General features: G+C 45.8%; 2 protein-coding genes across 9 annotated transcripts in view; both read right to left on the bottom strand.

The window, feature by feature from the left end:
- The window catches only part of LOC135517279 (histone-lysine N-methyltransferase 2C-like), a 118,895-nt gene extending 115,106 nt beyond the window's left edge, over positions 1-3,789 (bottom strand). For 5 of the 8 annotated variants that reach the window (XM_064941427.1, XM_064941428.1, XM_064941432.1 and 2 more), the window contains exons 1-2: positions 3,174-3,787; positions 1,522-2,498 (exon numbers count right to left, since the gene is read on the bottom strand). In XM_064941427.1, the coding sequence (XP_064797499.1) occupies positions 1,522-2,166 (645 nt within the window). In that variant the 5' untranslated portion in view covers positions 2,167-2,498; positions 3,174-3,787. Of the gene's footprint in view, positions 1-1,521; positions 2,499-3,173 lie in introns of all 8 variants that reach the window. The other 3 variants (XM_064941430.1, XM_064941436.1, XM_064941433.1) reach the window with 2 other exon arrangements.
- Positions 3,198-19,849, bottom strand: part of LOC135516953 (histone-lysine N-methyltransferase 2C-like) — a 119,579-nt gene continuing 102,927 nt past the window's right edge. Inside the window, exon 12 of the mRNA XM_064941012.1 lies at positions 3,198-4,612. Within this exon, the coding sequence (XP_064797084.1) occupies positions 3,198-4,612 (1,415 nt within the window). The remainder of the gene's footprint in view (positions 4,613-19,849) is intronic.

Here is a 19,849-nt window from a genome sequence, read left to right as displayed (position 1 = left end):
TGCCACCAGAGACTCTGGGTTCGCGCCCAGGCTCTGTCGCAGCCGGCCGCGACCAGGAGGTCTGTGGGGCGTTGTCCGGGTTAGGGAGGGTTTGGCCGGTAAGGATATCCTTGTCTCATCGCGCACCAGTGACTCCTGTGGCGGGCAGGGCGCAGTGCACGCTAACCAAGGTCGCCAGTTGCACAGTGTTTTCTCCGACACATTGGTGTGGCTGGCTTCCGGGTTGGATGTGCGCTGTGTTAAGAAGCAGTTGGGTTGGTTGGGTTGTGTTTCGGAGGACTCATGGCTTTCGACCTTCGTCTTTCCCGAGCCCGTACGGGAGTTGTAGAGATGAGACAAGATAGTAATTACTAACAATTGGATACTACGAAATTGGGGAGAAAAGGGGGTAAAATAAAATATTTAAAAAATACAAATTGAAAAAAGTACGATCTTTGTTGCAAACCGTAGTCTGGCTTTTTTATGGCAGTTTTGGAGCACTGAGCGGCCTTTCAGGTTATGTCGATATTGGACTCGTTTTACTGTGGTTATAGATACTTTGTACCTGCTTCTTCCAGCATCTTCACAAGGTTCTTTGCTGTTGTTCTGGGATTGATTTGCACCGTTCGCACAAAAGTACATTCATCTCTAGGAGACAGAACGCAACTCCTTCTGAGCTGTATGACAGCTGCGTGGTCCCATGGTGTTTATACTTGCATACTATTGTTTGTACAGATGAACGTTGTACCTTCAGGAGTTTGGAAATTGCTCTCAAGGATGAACCAGACTTGTGGAGGTCTATAATTTGTTTTCTGAGGTCTTGGCTCATTTATTTTGATTTTCCCATGATGTCAAGCAAAGAGGCACTGAGTTTGAAGGGAGGCCTTGAAATACATCCACAGGTACACTTCCAATTGACTCAAATGATGTCAATTAGCCTATCAGAAACTTCTAAAGCCATGACATCATTTTCTGGAATTTTCCAAGCTGTTTAAAGGCACAGTCAACTTAGTGTATGTAAACTTCTGACCCACTGAAACTGTGACACAGTGAATTATACGTGAAATAATCTGTCTGTAAACAATTGTTGGAAAAATTACTTGTGTAATCACAAAGTAGATATCCTAACCGACTTGCCAAAACTATAGTTTGTTAACAAGACATTTGTGGAGTGGTTGAAAAACAAGTTTTAATGACTCCAACCTAAGTGTATGTAAACTTCCGACTTCAAATTGTACATACCTGCTAGAATACCTACAGACCTGCTAGAAGAACTACAGACCTGCTAGAAGAACTACAGACCTGCTAGAAGAACTACAGACCTGCTCGAAGAACTACAGACCTGCTAGAAGAACTAAAGGTTTGTTATAATGGCTACAGACTTACTAGAACACCTACAGACCAGCTAGAATAGCTACATACCTGCTAGAATAGCTACATACCTGCTAGAAGAACTACAGACTAGTGGAGCTTCCAATCCAGTTTTAGGAAAGAAACCTTCCTGGAAAAAAACGAGAGAAACAAATAGATGAAAAGCCTTACCTGCTTCACCCTTGGTCTCCCAGGGGAGAACTTCCTCTTGGAGATGGCAGGCTTCCCCATGCCAATCTTGGGAGTTAGGGTGAAAAAGGTTGTGGTGGTGGGAGGCACACAAGCACTATATCCAGAATGAGGTTGTGTCTGTGGTGGAGCAGCCTGGGCCTGGATTTGGACCTGAACCCAAGGAGGGCTGGCCTCCCTGGGGAAGGACTCTGTAGGGAAGAGGGGCTGGACTGGCATGAGCGAGAGCTCAGGGGACATTTCAGGGGAAGCCTTTGGGGCTTTGTCCTCTCTACTCGGTGAGCTGAAGTCCGAGAGGCTGCGGTTGCTGGCGGGCATGATATACATTTCTTCTGTAGTATCCATGTCTACGGGGCTCTCCATTTCAGGAAGTTCAGCCATGGGACTAAGCTCATTTTCTCTGATTGTGTCTTCTGCAATGGGCAATACATTTGGAAGCAACACTTCCCCCTCGTCCAAAACAATTGGAGGCAACTCCTCATCCTCCAACCCCTGCAACTTCTCCTCAACCTCCTTTTCTGCAACTGCATCCTGCACCTCCTGCATGGGTTCCATAACATTCTGCTCAACAGTAGTCTCCATTGCAGCCAATTCCAAAAGCTTTGTTTCTACAGGTGCTACTTCCATAGGCTCCTCCTCCTCCACAGGAGCCTCTTCAGTAGTCTCCTCCAAAAGCTCATGAGATATTTCTTTGGTGGGCGTAGCTAAAGTAGTTTTTGAGTCCTCGGATTTGGTCTCCTCCCCCTCTACATCGCAGGGCAAAGCCTCCTCGGGCGCCACACCTTTATCTGTTTGTAAAGAGTCTGATATTTCCAGTTCCTGTTGGAAATCGTCCACGGGTGAGGCGGGACTCTGGGAGGCGAGCAGTGACACGTCCGCTAGAGTTCCAGACCTCTGTGGAGACTCCCGGCCCTCCGTCAGGGTAACGGTCACCTGAATCTCCTGCGCCAGTTCAACACCTGGAACAGAGAAAGCCAATCAAATAAGAGCATAACCTTGTTTATTTTTTATCATTCTTTATTGAATGGATGTTGTGCTGAACTTTTTCCAAAGTCACACCTAAAGCAAGTGGAGAGTTAGTGGTTGAGGGTAGTTATACTTAGACATTGTGATTTTAAAGCATACACAAGTGCACCGAAACATCAGGAACACCTGCTCTTTCCATGACAAACTGACTAGGTGAATCCTGGTGAAAGCTATGAAATGTTATTGATGTCACTTGTTAAAACAACTTCAATCAGTGTAGATGAAGGGGATGAGACAGGTTAAATAATTATTTTTAAGCCTTGAGGCAATTTAGACATGGATTGTGTATATGTGCCATTCAGAGGGTGAATGGGCAAGACAAAAGATTTAGGTGCCTTTGAATGGGGTATGGTATGGTGTAGGTGCCAGGCGCACCGGTTTGAGTGTGTCAAGAACTGCAAATCTGCAGAGTTTTTCACACTAAGCAGTTTCCCATGTGTATCAAGAATGGTCCACCACCCAAAGGACATCTAGCCAATTTGACTGTGTGACGCATTGGGGTGAACACGGGCCAGCATCCCTATGGAACACTTTCGACACCTTGTAGAGCACACGAAGGTGTTCCTAATATTTTGTACACTCAGTGTCGAATGTTTTCTATACTGTACCTGATGGAGACACTTTAGGCTCCTTTAGAGGGTCTGGACGCGCCTCCTCCTCCTCCAGCCGAGGGCCTGGACGCGCCTCCTCCTCCTCCAGCCGAGGGCCTGGACGCGCCTCCTCCTCCTCCAGCCGAGGGCCTGGACGCGCCTCCTCCTCCTCCAGCCGAGGGCCTGGACGCGCCTCCTCCTCCTCCAGCCGAGGGCCTGGACGCGCCTCCTCCTCCAGCCGAGGGCCTGGACGCGCCTCCTCCTCCAGCAGAGGGCCTGGACGCGCCTCCTCCTCCAGCAGAGGGCCTGGACGCGCCTCCTCCTCCTCCAGCCGAGGGCCTGGACGCTCCTCCTCCTCCAGCAGAGGGCCTGGACGCGCCTCCTCCTCCTCCTCCAGCCGAGGGCCTGGACGCGCCTCCTCCTCCTCCTCCAGCAGAGGGCCTGGACGCGCCTCCTCCTCCTCCTCCAGCCGAGGGCCTGGACGCCCCCCTCCTCCTCCTCCAGCCGAGGGCCTGGACGCGCCTCCTCCTCCTCCAGCAGAGGGCTTGGGCGCCCCTCCTCCTCCTCCAGGAGAGGGCTTGGACGCGCCTCCTCCTCCAGCAGAGGGCCTGGACGCGCCTCCTCCTCCTCCAGCAGAGGGCTTGGACGCGCCTCCTCCTCCTCCAGCAGAGGGCTTGGACGCGCCTCCTCCTCCTCCAGCAGAGGGCTTGGACGCGCCTCCTCCTCCTCCAGCAGAGGGCTTGGACGCGCCTCCTCCTCCTCCAGCAGAGGGCTTGGACGCGCCTCCTCCTCCTCCTCCTCCAGCAGAGGGCTTGGACGCGCCTCCTCCTCCTCCAGCAGAGGGCCTGGACGCGCCTCCTCCTCCTCCAGCAGAGGGCTTGGACGCGCCTCCTCCTCCTCCAGCAGAGGGCTTGGACGCGCCTCCTCCTCCTCCAGCAGAGGGCTTGGACGCGCCTCCTCCTCCTCCTCCAGCAGAGGGCTTGGACGCGCCTCCTCCTCCTCCTCCTCCAGCAGAGGGCTTGGACGCGCCTCCTCCTCCTCCTCCAGCAGAGGGCTTGGACGCGCCTCCTCCTCCTCCTCCAGCAGAGGGCTTGGACGCGCCTCCTCCTCCTCCTCCAGCAGAGGGCTTGGACGCGCCTCCTCCTCCTCCTCCAGCAGAGGGCTTGGACGCGCCTCCTCCTCCTCCTCCAGCAGAGGGCTTGGACGCGCCTCCTCCTCCTCCTCCAGCAGAGGGCTTGGACGCGCCTCCTCCTCCTCCAGCAGAGGGCTTGGACGCGCCTCCTCCTCCTCCAGCAGAGGGCTTGGACGCGCCTCCTCCTCCTCCAGCAGAGGGCTTGGACGCGCCTCCTCCTCCTCCAGCAGAGGGCTTGGACGCGCCTCCTCCTCCTCCAGCAGAGGGCTTGGACGCGCCTCCTCCTCCAGGGAAACCTCCTCCTCCACCACAGCCATAAAGACATCTGGAAGACAGGAAATAACAACTTGATTGAGTCACAATTTGATTGAGAGCTCTGCTTCTCTCACAAAACTAGGCTTCCATCCAAATCTCACTGAAAATAACTGTAAAATCTGTTGTGAGAGTAAAATTTGGTCCTATTGAAAATCTGGCCATGAGACAAAGGAATAGATGAGAATAGACAATGGGAAATTGAGTCCCCACTCAACAATTCACAGCCCTTCCAATTAGGCTCTAATCTCAAGTTAATTAGGGAACATCTTCCTCCAAGGTACTGCAACTCCCCACCCTCCCCATCCCAAAGCCCAAACCCCAGCTGGTTCAATAACTCAATACTTAGTGTTCCCTCTATAAACAGTGCCTAATTTAATTGACAATTTTCAGTTTGATCCAAGTCCTCCCCGATGACAGTCATGCAATACTTCTCCACATTGCATCATGATTATAGCAGTGATACAGGACTACATTCTAGTGTTTACATGAACTCCATCCACTATAGGAAGACTTGGTAATTGTTTAATAAGGAAGGGATGTGTGAAATGAGACATTAACATGATAAGCTTAATTTCAAGACTAAGACTCACTGCATCTACTATCTAAGTCTACATCAATGCAAAAAAGACTACTGGGGTAAAGTGCCCATCAGTTTCTTTCCATTTTCCGAAACAATCGAGTTAATTTCCCCTGCAACGACCTTTCACTCTCAGCTCTCCATTTCTGTCTCTTCTCCTTCCATCTTCACCCCCTCTCACCCCTTTCTTCCTCGGCTCTCCTCCTCGCATTGGAGGAGCAGAAGCACATGCAGTAAAACCCAAAGAGGGAGGAGTCACCATGACAACCCCCGTTTACAAGGACCCACTCTTGTTAGAACACCAAGGCGATGTTTTCAGGCAGAAAATAAAAATCCCAGCGAATCGGGTGAGAGAGAGGGATGAGAGGAGTTTGAACAATCCCACTGTGTTTGGCCTGCAATGAAAGTCTTAGGCTTTGCAGTGCGGCTTTGCATGGCACCCCCACAACAGTACGGTGCAGATAAACTCCCATGTCAAAACAGAGCTCAAGATTTCTTTGAAAGAAAACTAAATAGGGTTTACAGTGAAATGGATGGGGGGGACAGAACACAGGAGGAGAGTCATGGAATTCAAAGTTAAATCTGTACCTGAGGCCTCAGAGGACCCACCTGGTACTCTAGCACTACAACACCTCAATGGGAGGTTTAGATAGGCGCGGTTCTACAGCAACATTCCCTCTAAGCTGCATGCGAGCACGCAGCTCCCTGGGAGTGCTGCGCAGAGGAAATATCAACACGTGCAGAGAAGCAAGAGACTGAACTTCACTCAACTTTCTAGAGTTTTCTCCCTTAGTTAACACTATCAACGAGTCCCTTAACTGTGGGATTTGTGATCGAACCAACGCATTAGCCATGTTCAATGGAACATACCGAAACAAAACAAACCACACAAGACGTAGTATGCCAAACTAACTATGCAAGAGATTTAGTTGTAGGCAGATCGCATCTAAGTTCCATTGAATTGACAGGCACGACTCAGGCCCGTACAAAGACTGGTGCACCATAACCAACAAGAGCTACAGTGGGCCTATATGCAAATAGACCATTTCCATATATGGATCTGTGTCATTGACTTTGAACTGGACTGTGTTTACAGCATTAGTGGTGCGAGTAAATGTGCTTGTTTTGAGAACGAAATAAATGCTGCGCTCATGGAATGGCACGCTTTCAGCAAAACTGAAAAGTGCTATTTACATGTGAAAATTAATAACATATGCTGCATTCACTATAGGCCTATTGTTAACCTTTTTGTTGGTGACACATTGATATCTTGAAAATATTAAGCTGTTTAAAACGCAAATCTACAGATGAAACAACAACAAAACAGGCACCCCGCCTCTGTTTTGGTAAAACGCTGAGGGATGGGCATGGAGAAATGTAACCACGCTCAGATTAATAGACAGAGCTATGGCTGCAAGGACTGACAATCCATTACATAAAAGTATTGATTTAACCATGTTATGAGGCTATACAATGTTTGTTTACATTTACAATGTTTTTAAAAAACATTGGAGAAAAACAAGCTTATATTTTGTGTCCTCATGGAATGTGACAGTTGAACTAAGCTCACGAGGCATTTAGACGTTAAATGCTTCAAGAATCAATGGATAGATATATGTAAGTCCAAAAATGGATGTACAGTTGAAGTCGGAAGTGTACATAAACCTTAGCCAAATACATTTAAACTCAGTTGTTCACAATTTCTGACATTTAATCCTAGTAAAATTCCCTGTCTTAGGTCAGTAAGGATCACCACTTTATTTTAAGAATATGAAATGTCAGAATAATAGTAGAGAGAATGATATATTTCAGCTTTTATTTCTTTCATCACATTCCCAGTGGGTCAGCTTAAAACAGGATTTTTGATGCTAGTGGTTATATTACATTGAGATCTATCGCATCCCACAACTGTCCCACACTGGAATATTTATTTCTCACACAGAATAGGTCAACTTTTGTACTGTGGGGGATAGTAACAGTGGCTTTTAGGCTATGCGTGGAAGCCAGGAGATGTGTTTATGTTCATTAACGGTCAATTACCATGAGACCAGCAGATATTTGCTTGAATCACCGGCTGACAAAATGTCATGACCGCCACAGCCCTAATGTCAAGCCCTGCATGCTTTTTTCCCAAACGCCTCATGGAATGTTGGACTACTCCCATGTTAAAATGTTATAGGATGCATTTTCTCCATAGTTTTTGATGGTAGACCACTCTGGTAGGCCTACATTATGATCAAATAGCCACAAGTAGCCGACTTGACCGCTGTTAAAACTAACTTAGTGGGTACAGCCTCAGTGCTCACAGTAAACGGAAGTTGCACAGAATTTTCAAGTTGAATGTTCAAGTTTGCGCTCAGCAGACCTGATATTTTGCTCAGTGACAAAAAAATGAGACATTGCATAAACATGCCTGAAAATTTTGCTGTGACACCTCAAATGTTTATTTACGAGCACACGTATCTACCAGGAAAATTAAGGATTCTATCTTTACCATCTCAAATATTTTTCATTGTGCCCCTAAATTTCTTTGTGTGAGCCAACATTTTTAAACTTAGGCGCACACATGCTCCTTGTAAAAAAGGAAAACTCATGAGTTCATAGGTTTACTGGTAAAATGCACGACAGGGAACTTCAGGTGTGTGTGTATCTGTGTGTGTGTGTGAGAGTGAGAGAGTGAGAGAGTGAGAGAGTGAGAGAGTGAGAGAGTGAGAGAGTGAGAGAGAGAGAGAGAGAGAGCGAAAGGGGGGTGAGATGGAAAAAGCGAGGGAGAAAGCAAGAGGACAGACAGGGGGGAGAGATGGAGAAAGTGTCTTTTTTTAATCCACTAGTGGTAAATACACCAGCATCTCTCCATCTCCGTCTCTTTGCTGCTACCACCATCTACGCTCGGCTAACACAGACGGAAGAAGAGGGCAACGAGGACAGAGCATCCCATTGGCTGAGCATGGGGAGTTATTTTTAACTTGTGGTAGAACCGCCACTGTCTCCTGAGATGTCCCCCCCCCCAAGAGAGCCGTAAATCTCAGCACCATCAGAGAGCACAGACCGGCACAAGACTGGATTCCCTTCACACAGACCGGCACAAGACTGGATTCCCTTCACACAGACCGGCACAAGACTGGATTCCCTTCACACAGACCGGCACAAGACTGGATTCCCTTCACACAGACCGGCACAAGACTGGATTCCCTTCACACAGACCGGCACAAGACTGGATTCCCTTCACACAGACCGGCACAAGACTGGATTCCCTTCACACAGACCGGCACAAGACTGGATTCCCTTCACACTTCCATTCTCATTTATCTGATTATGCTGTCAGGCTGTGTTTTCAGAGAAAAAGTGAAGAATGTTGGTTCAATGTGGGACTGCCCATATGGAAAACTATACATGTATGATTGTAAGTTGCCTTGTTTAAAAGCATCTGCTAAATGGCATATATTATTTTATACTGAACAAAAATATAAAATGCAACAATATGAAACATTTTACTGAGTTACAGTTCAAATAAGGAAATCAGTCAATTTAAATAAATTCATTAGGATCTATGGATATCACATGACTTTGCAGGGGCGCAGCCATGGGTGAGTTTGGGAGGGCATAGGCCCTCCCAATTGGGAGCCAGGCCCACCCACTGGGGAGCCAGGCCCAGCCAATCAGAATTTGTTTTCTCACACAAAAGGGCTTTATGACAGACAGAAATACTCCTCAGTTTAATTTGCTGTTTGGGTGGCTGTTCTCAGACGACCCCGCAGATAAAGACGCCTGAAGTGGAGGTCCTGGGCTGGCATGGTTATATGTGGTCTGTTGTTGTGAGGCAGGTTGGACGTACTGCCAAATTCTCTAAAATGACGTTGGAGGCGGCTTGTGGTAGAGACAACTCTGGCTGGACATTCCTTCAGTTAGCATGTCAATTGCCCACACCCTCAAAACTTGAGACATCTGTGGAATTGTGTTGTGTGACAAAACTGCACATTTTAGAGTGGTCTTTTACAATAGCAATAACACACTATGGAGGTTTGTGGTATATGGCCAATATACCACGGCTAATGGCTGTCACCAGGCACTCCGCATTGCATCATGCATAAGAACAGCCCTTAGCCATGGTATATTGGCTATATATTACACTCCCTCAGGTCTTGTTTTTTTTTCATTTTACCTTTATTTTACTAGGCAAGTCAGTTAAGAACAAATTCTTATTTTCAATGACGGCCTAGGAACAGTGGGTTAACTGCCTGTTCAGGGCAGAACCTTTCGGTTACCAGTCCAACGCTCTAACCACTAGGCTACCCTGCCGCTTAATTATAGAATACAAATGTACACTTAATGACCAAAAGTATGTGGACACCTGCACGTCAAACATCTTCTAAAAAAAATAAATGGGCATTAATATGGGGTTGGTCCCCTCTTTGCTGCTAAAACAGCCTCCACTCCTCTTGGAAGGCTTTCCACTAGATGTTGGAACATTGCTGAGGAGACTTGATTCCATTCAGCCACAAGATGAGGTCGGGCAATGATGTTGGGCGATTCGGTCAGCATTCCATGTGTTCTATAGGGTTGAGGTCAGAGCTCTGTGCAGGCCAGTCAGGTTCTTCCACACCGATCTCGACAAACTGTATCTGTATGGACCTCGCTTTGTGCACGAGGGCATTGTCATGCTGAAACAGGAAAGGGCATTCCCCAAACTGTTGCCACAAAGTTGGAAGCACAGAACGTACGCTGTAGCATTAAGATTTCCCTACACTGGAACTAAGGGGCCTCGCCCTAACCGTGAAAAACAGCCCCAGGCCAATACTCCTCCACCAAACTTTCCAGTTGGCACTATGCATTCAGGCAGGTAGCATTGTCATGGCATTCGCCAAACCCAAATTCATCAGTCCATCAGACTGACATATGGTGAAGCATGATTCATCACTCCAGAGAACATGTTTCCACTGCTCCAGAGTCCAATTGCGCATGGTGAACTTAGGCTTGTGTGCGGCTGCTCGGTCATGGCAACCCATTTCATGAAGCTCCCAACGAACGCTACAGGTCTTGTGCTGACGTTGCTTCCAGAGGCAGTTTGGAACTCAGTAGTGAGTGTTGCAAACGAGGACAGAGGATTTTTACGCGCTACAGGCTTCAGCACTCCCATTCTGTGAGCTTGTGGCCTACAACTTCACGGCAGAGCCGTTGTTGCTCCTACAAGCTTCCACTTCACAATAAGAGCATTAGCATTAGCTGGGCAGACATTTGACAAATTGTCTTGTTGGAAAGGTGGCATCCTATGACGGTGCCACGTTGAAAGTCACTCAGCTCTTCAGTGATGCCATTCTACTGCCAATGTTTGTCTATGGAGATTGCATGGCTGTGTACTCGATTTTATACTTATATAAAATCTGGACCCCAACAAATCAGCCGGGCTCGACAATCTGAACCCTCTCTTTCTAAACTTAACTGCCGAAATTGTTACAACCCCTATTACTAGCCTGTTCAACCTCTCTATCGTATCGTCTGAGACTCCCAAAGATTGGAAAGTTGCCGCGGTCATTCCCTCTTCAAAGTGGGTGACACTATAGACCCAAACTGCTACAGACCTATATCTATCCTACCCTGTCTTTCTTAGGTCTTCGAAAGCCAAGTTAACAAACAGATTACCGGCCATTTCAAATCCCACCGTACCTTCTCCGCTATGCAATCTGGTTTCAGAGATGGTAATGGGTGTACCTCAGCCACGCTCAAGGTCCAAAACGACATCATCACCGCCATCAATAAGAGACAATACTGTGCAGCTGTATTCATCGACCTGGCCAAGGGTTTCGACTCTGTCAATCACCACATTCTTATTGGCAGACTCGACAGCCTTGGTTTCTCAAATGATTGCCTCGCCTGGTTTACCAACTACTTCTCTGATAGAGTTCAGTGTGTCAAATCGGGGGGCCTGTTGTCTGGACCTCTGGCAGTCTCTATGGGGTTGCCAAAGGGTTCAATCCTCGGGCCGACGCTCTTCTCTGTATACATCAATGATGTTGCTCTTGCTGCTGGTGACTCTCTGGTACACCTCTACACAGACGACACCATTCTGTATACTTCCGGCCCTTCTTTATACACTGTGTTAACGAACCTCCAGACAAGCTTCGACGAGCCATACTACAACTCTCCTTCCGTGGCCTCCAACTGCTCTTAAACGCAAGTAAAACTAAATGCATGCTATTCAACCGATCACTGCACGCACCTGCTGCCGGTCCAGCATCACCACTCTGGACTAGAGGTCCGATTTACCGATTTCCGATTGTTATGAAACTTGAAATCGGACAGAATTAATTGGCCATTCCGATTAATCGGTTGACCTCTACTCTGGATGGCTCTGACTTAGAATACGTGGACAACTACAAATACCTAGGTTAGACCGTAAACTCTCCTTCCAGACTCACATTAAAGCATCTCCAATCCAAAATTAAATCTAGAATTGGCTTCCTATATCGCAACAAAGCATACTTCACTCATGCTGCCAAACATACCCTCGTAAAACTGACCATCCTACCGATCCTAGACTTCGGAGATGTCATCTATAAAATAGCCTCCAACACTCTACTCAACAAACTGGATGCAGTCTATCACAGTGCCATCCATTTTGTCACCAAAGCCCCATACACTACCCACCATTGCGACCTGTACGCTCTAGTTGGTTGGCCCTCGCTTTATACTCGTTGCCAAACCCACTGGCTACAGGTTATCAACAAGTCTCTGCTAGGTAAAGCAGCGCCTTATCTCAGCTCACTGGTCACCATAGCAGCATCCACTTTTAACCAGCGCTACAGCAGGTATATCTCACTGGTCACCCCAAAGCCAATTCCTCCTTTGGTCATCTTTCCTTCTAGTTCTCTGCTGCCAATGACTGGAAAGAACTGCAAAAATCTCTGAGGCTGGAGACTCATCTCTCTCTCACTAGCTTTAAGCACAAGCTGTCAGAGCAGCTCACAGATCACTGCACCTGTGCATAGCCCATCTATCTACCTAACTCATCTCGATACTGTATTTATTTACTTATCTTGCTCCTTTGCATCAGTATCTCTACTTGCACATTCATCTTCTGCACATGTACCATTCCAGTGTTTAATTGCTATATTGTAATTACTTCGCCACCACGGCCTATTTATTGCCTTAACTCCCTTATCTTACCTCATTTGCACTCACTGTATATAGACTTATTGTTTTCCTTTGTTCTACTGTATTATTGACTATGTTTTGTTTATTCCGTGTGTAACTCTGTTGTTGTATGTGTCGAATTGCGTTGCTTTATCTTGGCCAGGTCGCAGTTGCAAATGAAAACTTGTTCTCAACTAGCCTACCTGGTTAAATAAAGGTGACGCAGTGGTCTAGGGCACTGCATTGCAGTGCTAGCTGTGTCACCAGAGACTCTGGATTCGCGCCCGGGCTCTGTCGCGGCCGGCCGCGGCCGGGAGGTCAGTGGGGCGACGCACAATTGGCCTAGCGTCATCTGGGTTGGGGAGGGTTTGGCCGGTAGGGATATCCTTCTCTCTTCGCGCACCAGCGACTCCTGTGGCGGGCCGGGCGCAGTAACCAGGTCGCCAGGTGCACAAGTGTTTCCTCCGACACATTGTTGCGGCTGGCTTCCGGGTTGGATGTGCGCTGTGTTAAAGAAGCAGTGCGGCTTGGTTGGGTTGTGTTTCGGAGGACGCATGGCTTTCGACCTTAGTCTCTCCCGAGCCCGTACGGGAGTTGTAGCGATGAGACAAGATAGTAACTACTAACAATTGGATACCACGAAATTGGGGAGAAAAGGGGGTAAAATTGTTTTTAAATAATAATAAAGGTGATTTTTTTAAATTATTTTTTTTACACCTGTCAGCAAAGGGTGTGGCTGAAATAAAAAAAAATCCACCAATTTGAAGGGGTGTCCACATACTACTATATACACTAAAGTATCTATCGACCATCTATCTATACTAGTCGTGTCTCATTGCTGCTTCGATCATACGGTTGACAGTGACACGTTGTGTTCTTTATTTACAATCAAATTTCACCTTTGGTAAGAGTTTGTAGGAATGTAACTTTAAATACTCGACCTCTCATACAAGTCAATAGTGCTGCATTGTATTTCTGGTAGCTGCAGATGAGCCTAGAGGTCAGAATGGCCGATTAATTAGGGCCGATTTCAAGTTGTTTTCATAACAATCGGAAATCTTTTTGGACGGTGATTTTGCCGTTGTTTTTTTATACCTTTATTTAACTAGGCAAGTCCGTTAAAAACACATTCTTATTTTCAATGATGGCCTTGGAACGGTGGGTTAACAGCCTCGTTCAGGGGCAGAACGACAGATTTTCACCTTGTCAGTTTGGGTGAACCAGTCTTGCAACCTTACAGTTAACTAGTCCAACGCAATAATGACCTGCCTCTTGTTGCACTCCACAAGGAAACTGCTTGTTACGCGAATACAGTAAGCCAAGGTAAGTTGCTAGCTAGCATTAAACTTATCTTATAAAAAACAATCAATCATAATCACTAGTTAACTACACATGGTTGATGATATTACTAGATATTATCTAGCGTGTCATGCGTTGCGTATAATCTGACTGAGCATACAAGTATCTAAGTATCTGACTGAGCGGTGGTAGGCAGAAGCAGGCGCATAAACATTCATTCAAACAGCACTTTTGTGCGTTTTACCAGCAGCTCTTCATTGTGTGTCAAGCATTGCGCTGTTTATGACTTCAAGCATATCAACTCCAGAGATGAGGCTGGTGTAACCGAAGTGAAATGGCTGGCCAGTTAGCGTGCGCTAATAGCATTTCAAACGTCACTCGCTCTGAGCCTTGGAGTGGTTGTTTCCCTTGCTCTGCATGGGTCACGCTGCTTTGAGGGTGGCTGTTGTCATTGTGTTCCTGATTCGAGCCCAAGGAGGAGCGAGGAGAGGGACAGAAGCTATACTGTTACACTGGCAATACTATAGTGCCTATAAGAACATCCAATCGTCAAAGGCTAATGAAATACAAATGGTATAGAGAGAAATAGTCCTATAATTCCTAAAACTTCTTATCTAGGAATATCTAGGAATATTGAAGACTCATGTTTCATCTTTCATATGTTCTCATGTTCTGAGCAAGGAACTTAAACGTTAGCTTTCTTACATGGCAAATATTGCACTTTTACTTTCTTCTCCAACACTTTGTTTTTGCATTATTTAAACCAAATTGAACATGTTTCATTATTTATTTGTGGCTAAATTGATTTTATTGATGTATTATATGAAGTTAAAATAAGTGTTCATTCAGTATTGTTGTAATTGTCATTATTACAAATAAAATAAAATAAAAATCGTCCGATCCATCAGTATCGGCTTTTTTGGTCCTCCAATAATCGGTATTGGTGTTGAAAAATCATAATCGGTCGACCTCTAGATAAGACTACCACTAGAATGATGTAGTTAATGTAATACAAAGGGAGCGGTCAGTACTTGGCTATGTGAAAAGCAGGTGGTGTCCCAAATGGCACCCTTTTTCCTAAATAATAATAATAGTCCCCATGGACCCTGGTCAAAAGTAATGCACTACATAGGGAATAGGGTGCTATTTGGGACACAGCCTGCAATAAAAAGGCCCTTGCTTGAATCACACCCTTGACATTGAGGCAAGAGCTCCCATTGTCTGGAGTGGTAGAGAGAAAAATAAATTTAAAAAGGTGCTGAAGTTCCAATCACACCGAAACACATACAACACCATAGACTCAGCTGCACTGACTAGATCGAGAGACAGGGTAGATGTAGAAAGCAAGAGAGAAGACCGGAGAGAGGGAGGGAGAGAAAGTGAGATAGGACCGGTAGAGAAATAATAGAGCCAATAGGATATGAAGTGTGAAAAGGGGGCTTAGACAAAACTCATCTGACTCAGAGACCCCCCCCCATCTCTTGTCTCCGCCTCTCTAGAACACATCCCCGTCATCACCCAGTCCCAGGCATTCAGCCTATATGTGCCCAAGGAGAGACCTTCCACCTCTTCTCCTATGAGCAGCACAGAAATAGAGGGCAGGGGAGAGGGAACGGGAGGGAGGGAACGAACAAGACAGAGAAATAGGTGAGGCAGACACGACACAGACCGGTGTGCAATAACCAATAAGAACTGCAGTAGGCCTATATGCAAATAGACCTATATGCAAATATGGATTTGTGACACTCAATTGAACTGGACTGTGTTAACAGCATGAACAGATGTGCTTGTTTTGAGATCAAAGGAAGAACTACATGTAGCGAGTGCGCACATTGAATCATTTTACTCTTATATTCGCCAAAATACTTAGTTTCCACCATAATTTTCAAATAAATTCATTAAAAATGATACAATGTGATTTTCTGGAGAAAAAAATTCTCATTTTGTCTGTCATAGTTGAAGTGCACCTATGATGACAATTACAGGCCTCTCATCTTTTTAAGTGGGAGAACTTGAACAATTGGTGGCTGACTAAATACTTTTTTTGCCCCACTGTATGCGCGCACACACACTGATGCGTTTGCATACATGCATGTGCACCCCGCTTGCACACACTAACACAATCCCTCATATCCTCCTCTTACACACACACCAAAAAGGCATTGGAGAAGGGTGATGGGGTGGCTACAGGGAGAGGGGAGGAGGAGAAAGGGAGAAATCACAACAAATCCACGCCGCAATTCATCTGGGTGACAAGCGGGTTGGGAACAGGGTCCATTTTCATTAGGCCCGGTAATAACGCCTTCGAGGGAAATCAGATTGGCGTTTAGCTGGTGGGGCCAGCCCATGATAGGTCACCAGCTGGTTCTGTGAATACAGGAAGCGAGTAATTGATGCATTTCTCTCCCACCACTCGCTCACTGGCTCAGAGAGATGGAGTGGATGGAAGGGATTCAGACAATGCTGTGTGGACCTTCCGTTTGAGTATCGGCAGAATTGAACTGCATCCTCCAAAAACACTTCACAAAACCCCAAACCCAATTAGTTATTGTCCAGAAAATGTGATCAGGCCAGTTTATTCCACATTGTCTACCTGACTATGACCCTATTACACAGTCAACATTACTACAGCACATAGTCAACAGTCAAAAAGACCACAACTATTTTCCAGTCAACAAGAACACAACTAAGTCAAAGACTACAGCACTGTTCCATAGTCAACACAACAACATGTTTACACACTAATGCAAAGACAACACGACTATTCAACAGTCAACAACTAGACTACAGCATTATTCCAGAGTCAGCTTGACCACAACACTTTTCCACATTGTCAGCAAGACTACAATACTATTCCACATAGTCAACAAGACTACAATACTATTCCACATAGTCAACAAGACTACAACGACATTCTACATAATCAACTGGACCACTAGTTCCCAAACTTTTTATCGTCCCGTACACCTGAAAAACTTTCAACCTCCAGCTGCGTACCCCCTCTAGCACCAGGGTCAGCGCACTCTCAAAAGTTGTTTTTTGCCATCATTGTAAGCCTGCCACACACACACTTTACAATACATTTAATAAACATAAGAATGAGTGTGAGTTGTCACAACCCGGCTTGGAGGAAGTGACAAAAAGCTCTTATAGGACCAGGTCACAAATAATAATAATCAATAATTTTGCTCTTTATTTAGCCATCTTACATATAAAACCTTTTTTGTTGAATTTAAAAAATGTGAATAACTCACCACAGGGTAATGAGAAAGGTGTGCTTGAAAGGATGCACATAACTCTGCAATGTTGGGTTGTATTGGAGAGTGTCAGTCTAAAATCATTTTCCACACACAGTCCACATTTAGTTTTCATGCTAGTGAGGGTCGAGAGTCCACTCTCACATAGGTACGTGGTTGCAAAGGGCATCAGTGTCTTAACAGCGAGATTTGCCAAGGCAAGAATCTCTGAGCGCAGCCCTATCCAGAAATCTGGCAGTGGCTTATGATTAAATTACATTTTCAAAGAACCCGTTGTTGCAATTTCGATGAGGCTCTCTTGTTCAGATATCGATAAGTGGACTGGAGGGAGGGCATGAAAGGGATAACGAATCCAGTTGTTTGTGTTGTCTGTTTTGGGAAAGTACCTGCGTAATTGCACATCCCCAGCTAACTCAGGTGCTTCGCTATATCACATTTGGCATTGCCTGTAAGCTTGAGTTAATTTGCACACAAAGAAATCATAAAACAATGGAAAGACCTGTGAGTTGTCCTTGTTAATGCAGACAGAGAAGAGCTCCAACTTTTTAATAATAGCCTTAATTTTGTCCCGCACATTGAATATAGTTGGAGAGTCCCTGTAATCCTAGATTCAGATCATTCAGGCGAGAAAAAACATCACCCAGATAGGCCAGTCGTGTGAGAAACTCGTCATCATGCAAGCAGTCAGACAAGTGAAAATTATGGTCAGTAAAGAAAACTTTAAGCTTGTCTCTCAATATTGTAAAAAACATTCAATACTTTGCCCCTTGATAACTAGCGCACTTCTGTATGTTGTAAAAGTGTTACATGGTCGCTGCCCATATCATTGCAAAATGCAGAAAATACACGAGAGTTCAGGGGCCTTGCTTTAACAAAGTTAACCATTTTTACTGTAGTGTCCAAAACGTCTTTCAAGCTGTCAGGCTTTCCTTTGGCAGCAAGAGCCTCTCAGTGGATGATGCAGTGTACACAAGTGGCATCGGGAGCAACTGCTTGCACGCACGTTACCACTCCATTATGTCTCCGTCATGGCTTTTGTGCCATCAGTACAGAAACCAACGCATCTTGACCACTGATGTCACAATACTTTAAAGTATCCTCTCATGTTGTCCTGGTTTCCAGTGGTTTGCAGAAGAGGATGTCTTCCTTAATTGACCCACCATAAACGTAACGGACATATACCAGGAGCTGTGCCAGGCCCCCCACGTCTGTTGACTCATCCAGCTGTAACGCATAGAATTCAGGGGCTTTTATGCAAAGCAGTAATTGTTTCAAACCATCTCCTGCAATGTCACTGATGCGTTGTGAAACAGTGGTTTGATGAAGGCATTGTCTGTATAGTTTTATGGCCTTTTCCCCGAGCGTCGTCCCAGCCATATCCGCGGCAGCAGGGATAATTAAGTCCTCCACAATAGAATGTGGTTTGCATGTCCTAGCCACTCGGGAGCTCACCATATAAGACGCTTCTAGCCCCTTCTTATTAATGGTATCTGTTGCTTTTATATAGTCTTACTACTTGAAAGGAGTCTTTATTCTCGCTCAAAAAACTCCTGAGGCTTATTTTTAAAATGGTCATGTTTCAGTTCTAAATGCCCGCGCAAGAGTGAAGGTTTCCCCAGAGAGAGTAACGGTTAATGTGATTGGTTGTTAATTATTTGATTAACTAGGCTTTGACTAGGCTACCTGTATTAAACATTGTGTTATTTCGAAGAACACGAGATGGCTTAATTTCATTTTTGGCAGTGAAACAAGGCTACTCAGGCGAGAGAGAAAAAAACTCAGCCAAATGTATAGCCCCTATGGAAAATATAATTGCACTGTTTGAAAATGTGCAGATTATTATTTTTAATAAAATTGTTATTTGTTAAAATGTGAATCACATTTTTATTTGGCGTACCCCCGACGGCATTGCGGGTACCACTGTTTGGGAATACCTGAACTATGCAGCACTAGTCCATAGTCGTCGTCAACAACTAGACTACAGCACCAGTCCATAGTCGTCGTCAACAACTAGACTACAGCACCAGTCCATAGTCGTCGTCAACAACTAGACTACAGCACCAGTCCATAGTCGTCGTCAACAACTAGACTACAGCACCAGTCCATAGTCGTCGTCAACAACTAGACTACAGCACCAGTCCATAGTCGTCGTCAACAACTAGACTACAGCACCAGTCCATAGTCGTCGTCAACAACTAGATTACGGCACCAGTCCATAGTCGTCGTCAACAACTAGATTACGGCACCAGTCCATAGTCGTCGTCAACAACTAGACTACGGCACCAGTCCATAGTCGTCGTCAACAACGAGACTATGGCACGAGTCCATAGTAGTCGTCAACAACGAGACTACGGCACGAGTCCATAGTCGTCGTCAACAACGAGACTACGGCACGAGTCCATAGTCGTCGTCAACAACGAGACTACGGCACGAGTCCATAGTCGTCGTCAACAACGAGACTACGGCACGAGTCCATAGTCGTCGTCAACAACGAGACTACGGCACGAGTCCATAGTCGTCGTCAACAACGAGACTACAGCACTAGTCCATAGTCGTCGTCAACAACGAGACTACAGCACTAGTCCATAGTCGTCAACTAGACTACAACACCTTTCCGCATAATCAACAAGACAATAACCCTATTACAGTCAACAGTACTACAACACTACTCCATAGTCAACAAGACGACAACACTATTCTACAGTCAACTAGACAATAACACTATACCACAGTCAACAGTACTACAACACTAATCAGTCAGACTACAGCACTATTCCAGAGTCAACAAGACTACAGCCCTATTCCAGAGTCAACAACATTACAATACCATTCCACATAGTCGACAACAAGACTACATACATCCATATTCAATAAGACTATAGCCCTATTCCACATAGACAACAACAAGACTATAGGAATATTCCACAGTCTTCTGACTACAGGACTATTCCATATACTCAATGGGCATAAATAATAGAGTACT

This window comes from Oncorhynchus masou, chromosome 28, assembly GCF_036934945.1.
Source record: "Oncorhynchus masou masou isolate Uvic2021 chromosome 28, UVic_Omas_1.1, whole genome shotgun sequence".
Lineage (NCBI taxonomy): Eukaryota > Metazoa > Chordata > Actinopteri > Salmoniformes > Salmonidae > Oncorhynchus > Oncorhynchus masou.
Note: the sequence above shows the minus strand (reverse complement) of the source record. Positions and strands in the feature narration are given on the sequence as shown.